At 40.2% G+C, this 12,901-nt stretch overlaps 1 protein-coding gene across 4 annotated transcripts in view; it reads left to right on the forward strand.

Moving 5' to 3' along the window:
- Positions 1–12,901, forward strand: part of ppargc1a (peroxisome proliferator-activated receptor gamma, coactivator 1 alpha) — a 136,431-nt gene that overhangs the window by 99,865 nt on the left and 23,665 nt on the right. For all 4 annotated transcript variants that reach the window (XM_048605188.1, XM_020511424.2, XM_048605201.1 and 1 more), the window contains one exon: positions 6,736–7,696. In XM_048605188.1, coding sequence (XP_048461145.1) covers positions 6,736–7,696 — 961 coding nt within the window. The remainder of the gene's footprint in view (positions 1–6,735; positions 7,697–12,901) is intronic.

Below are 12,901 nucleotides of genomic sequence, written 5' to 3' on the forward strand. Positions count from 1 at the left end.
AGCAATCCCACCCAGTTGGGCAAATTTGGAAGGGTGTTAAAGGAAAATGGTATGATCAAGCCTGTCAAATGCTCTAGATAGGTTGAGAAGGACAAAGAGAGAACATTTACCTTTGCTACAATTATCATGGATGTCTTTTGTGACTTTGATAAGAACTATCTCAGGACTGTGGCATGGGCAGAAACTTCATTGAAGTTATTAAATGTGGAGTTCCAGGAAAGATGAGAATGCCTGAAGATATAATGAAAGAACTAGTCACATATGTCTGAAATGGAACTCATTAATTTTCGTAACATCTTTTTAAAATGTAACAATTTAAATGCTAACATTTAGCTATGTGAAATTTCTAATCCAGGTTAGATGGGCTTCAGATTGGTTTCACAGGTCGGCGCAACATCGAGGGCTGAAGGGCCTGTAGTGCGCTGTAATGTTCTATGTTACAGCATGAGGCATAATTTTTTGAGTAATGGCTTAAAACTTTACAACTAATGAGATATTTACTTCTATGTATAAAAGCTAAACTCTTGATTGCCTTCTGTGTAGTGTGGAATAATTCAGTCAACATCTCACAATACTATTGGAAAAGGATTGAGAAATTAGTATGTTGTGGTTCAGAGCATTGGTCTACCTAATCTAGGGTCATCCTACAAGATAGTGCTGCAATGTAGGAAGTACTGTCTTTCAGATGAGACACTGATAAAAGAAGGAGACAAACTTTTTTGATAATGAGACAACACTAGGAATCCTCCAATCCTCTGGCACCTCACTTATAGCCATAGAGGACTTGAAAATTAGTGCTAAAACCTTTGATATCTCTTCCCTTATCTCTCTTAAAAGTCCTGGTTATATTTCATCTGGTCCTGAGGATTTTATTCACCTTTAAAGCTGCTAAATCTGCCAGTACCTTTTCTCTCCATGTTAGTTTCGTTTAATATTTTACTGTGTCATCCTTTTCCATTGGAGACTGTGCTTTCTTCTTCTGGGTTCACAAGCAGATCATCCCTATAGCCCTTTATGAACCCTACACTGTCCTTAATTATTATTTGTTCTTTATACATTTTAAATAACTGCTTTTGAGTTTCCTTTTATTCTACTCACCAGTGTTTTCTCATGCACTCTCAGTTCTTTCCTAATTATTTTATGAGTTCCCTCCTTGCACATTTTATTCTTTTCAATGGACCTGCTGTATTGAGTTCTCAATAAACCTGCTTTTTTTCTTAATCCTAACCTTTATATTCCTTGATATACAGGATTCATGATCTTGTTGTCCTTATGAGAACATATTTGCTCTGTACTCTCACTGTTTCCTCATTGAATACCTCACACTGCTCTGACACAGTTTTATTGTCAAGCAGCTAGTCCCAGTCCAAATCATTTTCTTATCTTAGTAAAATTAGTCTTTCCCCAGTTTAAAACTTTTATTCCTGGCTCATTCTAATACTTTTCCATACTAAAATCCTAAATCTAACTAAGTTATGGTTACTATCTCCAAAATATACCTCTACTGATAAGCCTTCCACTTGCCTTGGCTCGTTTCCAATTATTAGGTCCAGAACTGTCTCCTCCCTTAGGCTTTTTATGTACTGACTGAAAATGTTTCTTCTGATGCTACTTTGGTTTTCTCCTTATCTTGCAATCTAAAATTATCCCAATTAATATTTGAATATTTAAAATCTCTGACTATTATTGCCTTATTATTCATGCATTTTTTGAAATGTGATTACATGTTTGAACTTTTATCTCTCCTTGACTGTTTAGGGGCCTATCGCACAGACCCAGCATGTCAGTTTTGTATATTTAGCTTCTACCTTCATGACTTCATTTGATAATCCTTCCAAGATGTCAACCCTTCTCACTGCTATCATTGTTTCCTTGATCAATATTGCAATCCCTGCCCCTCCTCTCTATGTCTATAAAAGGGAATGGAGTATAAAGGTAGAGAAGACTTCTTGAAACTCTTTAGGGCATGGGTCAGACCACAGCTGGAATACTGTGAACAATTTTAGGTCCCTTATTGGAGGGGAGGCGGGTAATGTTGGCATTGGGGGTGGTCCAGCGGAGATTCACTAGGCTGATATGGAGGGACTATTTTATAAGAGAAGGTTGAGAGGGTTGGGCCTGCACTCAGTGGACTTCTAAGAATGAGAGGCAACCTGATTGAAACATATGGAATTCGTTGGTGCTTGACAGGGAAGTGTGGGGCAGGATGATTCCCTTGTGGGAGAGTCTGGGACAAGAGATGATCATCTCAGAATGGAAGTTTGCGCATTTGGATGGAGACAAGGGTGAGTTTCTTCAAGTCATGCAACTGTCTGGCGCTTTCCATGGACAAGTTAGTGGCCACCAAGGAGAGTCTGGTACATCAAACTCAGAGTCTGCTGAAAAGGCACACACACCTACACTCTGGCACCCCAGTCTTGGGCATCAAGATCGAAGGCATTATGAGAGAGGGATGAAGAATGTGGTGCAAACTCCAGGTGCTCCTTCCTCACAAGGAGATTAAGGTCAGTAAGTACCTAGCCAGAGGAGGAACCACATGTATCTGTCAGATGTTTCTAACCAGGACACTCCAGAGATGGCCGGCATCTTGACCTTCACCCTGCCTGCTGTCTTCTAACCCTTGGAAGCCCATGCCAAGGAGGATAAACTGACCCGTGGCCTGAAAGCCCACAGCATATCGCACCCCTGGATCACTCAATCAAACTTCCAGGAATAATGGACTCCGCTACCAACCAGGCTTGCTTCACCCAGCTGCAGAGCTAAGGATTACAGTAGGAAATAGAGAAAGGGAGAGGAAGATGAAAACCTTTTGTGGGCAGTTTGATGGTATGGATGACAATGTATGTGACTTTGCAGAGTTTTAACAATGCCACTAATTTTACCTTATATCTGGTTGTTTGTCTATGTCTGTCAGCCCAAATGTGATTCTTTACTCAGAGAGTAGTCAGGGCGTGGAATGCCCTGCCTGCAAAAGTAGTAGACTTGCTGACTTTAAGGGCATTTAAATGGTCATTGGATAAACATATGGATGATAATGGAATAGTTTAGGTTAGATGGGCTTCAGATTGGTTTCACAGGTCGGCGCAACATCGAGGGCCGAAGGGCCTGTACTGCGCTGTAATGTTCTATGATAAAGCATGAGGCATAATTTCATGGCCACAGACAATGACCCATGGATGGCAGTTTGTGCTGAGAACCTACTGCATCATCTGGAAGCAAGAGGGACAAAGCCTATATGGGGTTTTGGATGGTGCTAACACTTCTATCCCTCTTCTTGCAAAATCCTGTTCTTGCACAGCCTCTGTCTCCAAAAGTGTTAGTGTGAATGAATTGGTTGGTGATGTCTATGACTGGGAACACCAACAGGGAGAGCAATGGATGGCAAGGGTATAGAGGCCCCACAGCTCTAAGTTCTGTACAATGCATAGTTCTGTGGTGTGATGTTTTTTTTTCCCTTTAAAAGCCCTAACATTGGTGGGTCCTGCTGCTCTCTCCATCACAGATTGAGTCTCTAACCTTGCTGACCCAAAATTATGCTGTTCTAACTTCCAGCATGATGGAAGGCGATAATGAACGTTCCTTAGCCAGTGGTTTGCAGCCTCCCCCTCAATGTGTCAGTGAACCCCTAAATATCCGAATCCCTGGTAATTCTTCCCAGAAGCCAGTAGGATTCACACCCCACCGAACCCATCTACATGAGCCTGCTCCTGGCCACCTTTCTCTCCCAGCTCTTGGCGTATGACGTGACCATGCCAAATGTGATCATTTACTTCACACAACAACCATTAACCCCACCCCCGAACTTGAAATCAGGTGCTCTTACCCATGGACAGGCTGTCCTTCTCATCCATATGGTCTCTTAAAGAAACTGTTACCACCCCCCATCACAATTTTCATCCCTCTTTCTGCTCCACCTACAGCCCCCAGTCCTGACGGATAACTTACTGGGTCTCCTTCCTGTGGCTGTGGCCACCTTTATACCATCGCCGCTCGCCCCCTCTCCTTCCCCTGCTGCTGCTGTCCCCCCTACCCCCGAACCCACATTGCTGTTCATTTCTATCGACAGAGCCAATGATCTGACTGTGACCCCTCTCACTTCAGTGACCCAACTGGCCAGTCCAGACAAGAAATGCCCAGACTCCTGACTGGTAAATATACATTTCCCCAGTTGCCTTAGCCCTGGCCCCAACTATGGAACCATGGGATTGAATATGATCCACTTCCCAGACTGCAGAGGCATGGACTCCTAATCAAGATTATGCCCGACCGGATAATTGACCATGGCCAATTCCCTGGAGTGTCTTGGGACCCTCTGACTGATGGGTGCTTACGTAGACTTCATTGAGGAATACTCCCTTACTTGTGGCACATACAGTGCATTTCCTGCATAAGCTGCTGGCACAATGGTGCAGATGTGAGATTGATGCAGCACACTTCCGCACAGCAAAATCAATGCCCCTTGACTAAGGACTGCTTGCCAGTAAGACAAGCTGCCTGGTTGTGTGGTTGCATTAATTAACATGGCAAGGCAAGGGAAGGCATGGATGCTGTGAGCACACAAGTGGGTGCTAAGTGAGCGAATGCTAAGAATGCAAGTGAGCAGCTCTGAGACGCAGCCTGGTCCAGTAGATGTTTGCATGTACAAAGTGTCCCTACTATAACTTTTAAATGCTAGCTGCCAATGCACCCTGCAATGAAAGTCTGATTTCAAAGTGCCCTGCCACTGTATTGGAGAGGTGCCATGATAGTCATGAGATGTTGGTGAATGTCAGAATCCGGTGTCCATTGATGAGGGGTGTGTGTGGCTGGTGCTCGGGCATCATGCCCTGTGATGATCTGTGGCCATACATGGCGTGGAGGTCCTTTGCTGCAAGCGGTGAGCTACCAGGTACGCACATAGTTTCTATGTTGGGTTTTCTCACTACCGACCTTGTTTGGTCCATTTGGTAAAAGAAAAAGCTGAATATTAATAAGGTAATTTGTGTCATCAACAAGGCGTTTAACAAGTAATGCTGCCGCTTAATTGACAACTTGCTGCTAACAAAAAACTCACCATGCTACTTGTCAAAAGCAATGGCCAGTGGTATTATCGCTGGACTGTTAATCTAGAGACCCAGATAACGTTCTAGGGACCTGGGTGCAAGTTTGAAATCAATAAATATCTGGAATTAAAGAGTCTAATGATGACGATGAATCCATTGTCGATTGTGGGAAAAAAACCATCTCTGGTTCACTAATGTCCTTAGGGAAGGAAACTGCCATCCTTACCTGGTCTGGATTACATGTGACTCCAGACCCACAGCAATGTGGTTGACTGTTAACCACCCTGTGGGCAGTTATGGATGGGCAATAAATGCTGTCTGGTCAGCAATGCCCTCGTCCCATGAATGAACAAAGAATAAAGAAAAACAAAAGCATAAAAGAAGGCACGAGACACTCTTAATGTGGAGATGGGCCTTGCCGGACTTCTTATTCGACTCTGCCACAAATTTCATCATACCACACATTGCTCAGACTTCCTACATTTTAGTCAATACCTTGGAAGATTGTGGATGCAATTTATTGAACATTGTATTTCCAAATATTCATATATTTCTACATAGATATATGTTTAAAGATTTCCTAATATGCTGACCTCTGGCAAGCACTTTGTACAGCAAAATTTATGACAGCATGAAAAACAGTCCTCTTTGAGAATGTGGGTGCTCAGTGTTCAGAAATTATGGCTAATGGCATTCTATGTGACATTTGACAAGTGTTCTATTAAATCGATCTGGAAAAAGACAATAATGAGAAAGACTCCGAGTAACATGCAATAGAGAGGTTATTCACAGGCATGCATAAATAATTCAAAATATGAATACAAATGCAAAATTACATATGGAACTTGTCGTTTGTCATAAAAACCCATTTTCTAAACAAAAATTATCTTAGAAAATGTTAAGCATCACTGACATTGTTTGCTCAAAATGATTTGCCAACACACCTATTCCATGTGTAATAGATATGACCTATTTATTGCAAAGTGTATTGCAAAGGCACCATGTACAGAGGGAGCAAAGAGGTTTTGGAATAACAATAGCCTAAATGACATTCTGGAACAGTTTGGAGTTTTCGTGCATATATATAGACATTTATTATAAACTATTATTTGTTGTGTTTAACATAAAATACCGTAGGTCTTTTCATATATCTGTTAGCGGTGATTAGCACTACAAAGTATAAGGACATCAAGAATGTTTGAATGATATTGACAAGAAATTATTGTGTCAGCAGTGGTCTTTTTTTTTTGCATATTTTTTGCATATTTTATATGCATTCTGTATGAGCCATGTTAGTCTATCTAAAAACATTTCAGACAAATATACCTATATTACCTGGTATTATAGCTGAGGATATTTTATTACTTACTTTATATGCATGCCTATATATTGCATATCTGAAGGAAATACAGTATCATTTAGAAAACTTGGGCTGCATTAGTAACCCTTCATTTAAATAATGAGTAGCAACGAAACAGGAACATTGTAATCAAGTCATTTTGAATCTGTTGCACACTGGATTAATGCAAATTGTGTTGTCAGCTGCACAAGTCAGTACTATACTGAATATATCACAATGCAATTTAGTTTTGAGGACCTTGTTATTTAAGAAAGTGGTGCTTGAAAATGCTCCTCGTTCTGATTGACTTAATATCACTTAGTGAGAAAACATATATTGTCATTTTTATTTCAGGTCTAACACCACCAACGACTCCTCCGCATAAAGCTAACCAAGATAATCCATTTAAGACTGTGGTCAAATGCAGGATATCTTGTAATTCTTCAGTGCATAGTCCACCACCAAAGAAATCACGCTTAAATGATTCTGCCTCTAACTCTCAACTGAGCAGTCCTATTAAGAAGGGCCCTGAACAGACTGAACTATATGCCCAGCTGAGTAAGACTTCAGCTTTATGCAGTGCACTTAGTATTACCAAAAACGAAGAAAGAAAGATGCAACGATCAAACGCAAGGCTTTTTGGTGACCATGACTACTGTCAGTTCATAAATGCAAAGGCAGAATTATTAAATAACAGAGTGTTCTGCAAGGAACGAGAACCTAAAAGTAGTAAACTCCAAAATCACCCTGAAAGAGAACTCTTGTCAGGGCAGCACAAACAAAACTTTCTTTCTGCTAATGATAAACAAGAAAATAAGATGGAAAATCAGCAACAGGATACACAGCCTATCAACTACTCTAATACCAGGATACAACTGAAAGACCAAGAAATTCGAGCGGAACTAAACAAGCACTTTGGGCATCCCAGTCAAGCCTTTTTTGATGAAATAGAAGATAAAGCAAATCATCAAAGAGAAAAAGACTTTTGTCATGAATATTATTCAAAATTGCCTACCTATCTAAATGCAGGAATGTCTCTTGATGGTGTATTTGATGATAGTGATGATGAGACTGAAAAATTTCTCTACCCGTGGGATGGAACACCTGATGGGTTATTGTTAGAAAGATCTTGTTCTCGATCTCTGTCCAGTTCTCCCTGCAGTGATTCTGTTTACTCACCAAAGACTTATGCACCTTCTCAAGGAATAGTCAGGACAAGGTCTAGATCTAATTCCTACCCCAGACGTAGAGCTTGTTCTCGCTCCCCATATTCTCATTCCAGATCAAGATCACCATACCATAAATCCTCTTCCAGGTAAGTAATTTAATCCTCACCTAATTTGGGTAAATGGGAATGCATTGTGTTGACCAATGTATTTTAAATGAATCACAATAAGACTTGTATGAAAACAGATTTTAACCTTGTATCTTATCCTCACCATATCATTCTATTTTACAGATATATTAGTAAAATTGATAAATGAAATTTTCTGTTTATAATAAAATTGTGTAGATGTTGGTAGTAACGTAATATTATTCTTTCATATGGTATTGTTACAATTCCTAGATGTTGTCAATTTTTCTGTTTCCAAACACTGCCTTTTAGGGCTTCTGTTAGAAATGTGGAAAATAGGAGTGGGGCTATTGAGCCTGCTTTGCCATTCAATGTGATCATGGCTAATATTTCAACTCTGTACCCTATTCTTGCTTTCTCCCCATGCCTTCTTTTCCCTTTCGCCCTAAGAACAATACCTAACTCCTCCTTGAAGACATTCAATATTTTGGGCTCAGCCGCTTCTGTGGTAGACAATTCCACAGGTTTACCACTCTCGAGGTGAAAAACAAATCTCCTTAACTCAGTCCTAAATGGCCTACCCTATATCATTCAACTGTGATCCTTGAATCTGGGCTCCTTACTAATCATGAACATCCTTCGTGTGTTTATCAAGTCTAGTCCTGTTTGAATTTCATAGGTTTCAATGAGATCACTTCTTTTTCTTCTAAATTCCAGTGAATATGGTCCCACCCAAACCAGTTTCTCTTCATTCATCAGTCTCCATCCCATGAATAAGTTTGGTAAACCTTCATTGCACTGTCTGCATAACCAGATTATCTTTCCTCAGATAAGGACACCAGAACTGCACGCAGTGTTCTAGGTGTGGTTTCGTCAAGGTCCCATGTAATTGCAGCAGAATTCCTTCGTTATGAAGGCCAAAGTACCATTTGCCTTCTTCACTGCTATCATGCTTATTTTCAGCGACTGATGTCCAAGGACACTCATGTCTCATTGCAGCTTCCCCTTTCCCAATCTATAACCACTTAGATAATAATTTGCCTTCCTATTTTTTCAATAAAAGCGCATAACCTCATATTTATCCAAATTATACTTCATCCGCCATGCACTTTTCCACTCTCTCAACTTGTCCAAATCAAATTGAATCATGTCTGCATCCTTGTCACAGCTCAACATCGCACCCAACTTTATGTTATCAGCAAATTTGGTGATTGTCCCCTCATCTAAATTATGAATATGTATTAATAGCTGCCTCCAAGCACCAATCCCTACAGTATCCCACTAGTCACTATCACTCAGAATAAAACACGTTATTTCTTCCTCTTTGGTTCCTGTCTGCCAACTAGTTCTCTATCCATATCACTTCACTGCTCCCAACTCTACGCATTTTAATTTTACAGGCTGATCTCTTTTGTGGGACCTTATTGATAGCCTGCTGAAAGTTGAAATAAACCACATCCATTGGTTCCCCCTTGCAACTCTACTGGTTAGATCCACAAAAAATTCCAGTAGATTTGTCAAGCATTATATCCCTTTTATAAATCCATGACAACACTGTTTAATCCGGTCTCTCGTTTCCAAGTGCCTTGTCAATAAATCTTTGATAATGAATTCTAGCATTTTCCCCTTATCAGTGTCAGGCTAAACCTCCAATGTTGCAGCTTGGATAAACTCATTGGCTGGTTTTAAGGCACGTGTGCAGACAGTTCTGAAGAAGGAAGGCTATATTAAATCTAACGGGTGGCCTGCTGGCTCACTAACAGCTTGCCTGATCATCACAGTTACTCCAGCATGGATTACTACTGTGCAGCAGCCCTCCAATAGGCTAATAGTAGCCCTTAAGTTGCCAACTATTGCCCACTTAGCTGTCCCATTGCACTATCGCCAACAATTAGTCAGCAATGGGTGAGGCTTACACCAAGTCACTAGTCCTAAACAGGCTAGCGACATACAGATTGGGGTCTCTTAATGAGTACCTTGTGCACCCCAATGTTTTACACTCTCCCCTCGACCCCAGTTTGCCCTCCCCCGGTAGCCTCTGGTGTTCAGGTGTTATCAAGAACTGTCTTCTTTCTGCCTTCAGAGAGGGTGCTTTCTTACTTTGAGTTGGATTGTTAAGGCTGATTCTGTGAGCTTTCTATTCTGAAGCAGTATTATAGTTTGTAACAACATTTGTCATTAAAGGAGTTGTTCATTAGGCTGCTGATCTGAGCACAGCATAGCATTAGCTATCACTAAAGAGGGAACATAAGATAGTATTAAATGCAAAATTGTTCGTGGGACAGGTGATATGTTCTGTAACTATGGTATAACCCAAACAAATTTGTACTAATAGTCATTTAGTACTAAACTTCATTATTAATGAAAAAGACACATCTTGTTGAAACTTCTCATCCTCCGTTCTTCAGGTCAATTCACAAGAATACCAATAAAAAGAGGAAAAAAACATTTTTAGACTGTATGAGAAGAAAGTGCTGATTGGTTGGCAAATAGACTCTGGTTGTTAGAGATGTTGCCATGGTGAATGCTCCAGTTAGACAATAACTAACAGTTACTTCGTCAAATTATGTATGAATTTAAACCAGGCAGGTTGATTCTGGTTGCTCAAGGCATTGCCCAGATGAATGAATCAGAGAATGGTTGTCACCTGTTTTAGAATAATAGAATTACACAGTACAGAAGAGGTCCTTTGGCCCATCAAACTTACATCGACAAAAGAAACTATTCCAAATCTTCACTAGTCCCATCTTTTTATACAAGGCCTGTAGCCTTGAATGTTATGACATTTCAAGTGGACATCCAAATACTTTTTAAAGGTTGTGAGGTTACCCACCTCAGCTACTCTCCCAGGCAGGGCATTCCAGATTCCCACCACCCTCTGGGTGAAAATGTTTTCTCCAATCCCCTCTAAACTTGCTTCCTTTCAACTTGAAATCATGCCCCTTTACTATTGATCCTTAAACTAAGTGGACACAGCAGCTTGCTATCTACCTTGTCCGTGTCCCTTATAATTTAATACATCTAAATCAGGTCCCTCTTCAGCCTTCTCTGCTCTCAGTAGATCAATCCGAGCTTATCTAGCTTCTCTGAATAGCTGAAATGCTCCATCACAAGAAATATTCTGGTGAATCTCCTCTTCATTTCCTCCAACATAATCACATCCTTCCTATTGTGTGGTGACCAGAAGCGCACATAGTACTTCAACTGTGACCTAACCAAAGTGCTATACATCTCCAACAAAGCCTCCCTGTTCTTATAATCTATGCCATGTCTGATAAAGGCAAGTGTCCCATATGCCTTCTTAGCTACTCCAGTCCTGCCACCTTCAGGGATATGCCAACAAGCACCCCAAAATCCCTTTGTTCCTCTGAGCTTTCTAGTGTTCTGCCATTCATTGAATACTCCCTCATCTTGTTACTTCATTCAAAGTGCATCACCTCACACTTTTTAGTGAATTCCATCTGCCACTGATCGGCCCATATACTGACATAGTTAACTGGAAACACCAAAATTGTTTATAAACACACAACATAAATAGGCTTGCACAAAACTAAGGATATTAGGATAAAATTCACCTACCATATTTGGTTCAATTATTTTTAGTAATGATATATTGCTGTCAAAAATAAACACTTTGTTGTTCTTGATGTAGGTTGCAAAGTATATAAAAGTAATGATCAAAAACATCAAGTATTGACTGTATTCCTTTACCTTAGCTGTTTAAATTTAAAGGGATTATTAAAGCTTTCCTGATAAATCCGGAGTCCCAGTATAAAACTTAAGAAATTATGTATGTGCTGCAATGAGTGTTCGGCTCTGGTAATATTGGCCCTGTCAGAGTTGGTTACTAAAACATTGTGCCATTTGTGCTCTGAAAGCATGATACGGATGCATGAGTTTGACATCATTATCAAGTGATGTACTCAACCAGCAGTAGAATTGACAACAAAGAGAAAGAGAGAGACAAGGAGGAAAGAGCTTTGAGTGCACGTCATTAAGCCCTGCAACATTTTATGGTAAACCTGCACAGACTACAGCAAATTAAATGTCCTTTCCTGATAAACATATTTTATTAATTTATATATAAACTTACTTCATATTAAGAATGTTTTCTTCGGAGATAGGATGGGACTTTTTTTTAACCCTGTTCCACTTGAGAGACTTTTTTTTAACCATTGATCTTGTGGTGCTTGTCTTTGGTAAGCAATGATTAGCATCGTAAGCAGTGTATGGAGATTTCAGAAAATAATGTTTCTCCCTTCCTCTTATAACGATGATTCTTTGTCAGCCAAGATTTCAGGTTACCCATTTAATAACATGCCCCAATCAGCATTCTTCATACCTGAGCCTGGCTGATGAATGGCAGCTGGCTGTTACTCCCTGAAAGGCTTTGCAATTTCAGCTTATCCTATGTATATGTCTTCAACCATACACCTTATGGAATTACAGAAATCACCAGAAAGGTGGGAATCCTGATAATTTTATCTCTTTGTTCACACAAGATACTCTTTTTCCCAAAGCGGGTATCAATTGATTCAACAAAGGCCGAGGATTGAACTTACATCTCCTAGTGTGCATTGTACATTTACTTACAAGCCATTGGAAGAAGTATAATTTGATTTGATTTGATTTATTATTACCACATGTATCAAGATATATTGAAAAGTATTGCATTGTGTGAGAACCAGACAAATCATACTTTACATAAGTACATCAGGGAAATAGAACTGAATGTATAATATAGTGTTACAGCTACAGAGAAGGTGCAGAGAAAGATTAACTCTAATATATGAGAGGTCCATTCATCAGTCTGATAACAGCAGCGAAGAAGCTGTTCTTAAATCCGTTGGTACGTATTTTCAAACTTTTGTATCGTCTGCCTGATGAAAGAGGTGTGAAGAGAGTATGACCGGCTTGGGAGGGTCTTTGATTGTGTTGGCTGCTTTCCTGAGGCAGCAGGAAGTGTAGACAGTGTTAATGGGAAGAAGGCTGGTTTTTGTGGTGGACTGGGCTGTGCTCACAACTGTCTGTAATTTTTTGTGGTCTTGGGCGTAGCAGTTGCCTTTCCAAGCTGTGGTGCATCCGGATAGGATGCTTTCTATGGTGCATCTATAAAAATTGGTAAGAGTCATTGTGGACATACCAAATTTCTTTGACTTCTGAGGAAGTAGAGTGATTTCTTGATTTTAGCATCAATGTGGATGGGACCAGGATAGATCATTGGTG

Source organism: Rhincodon typus, chromosome 1 (genome assembly GCF_021869965.1).
Source record: "Rhincodon typus isolate 14 chromosome 1, sRhiTyp1.1, whole genome shotgun sequence".
Lineage (NCBI taxonomy): Eukaryota > Metazoa > Chordata > Chondrichthyes > Orectolobiformes > Rhincodontidae > Rhincodon > Rhincodon typus.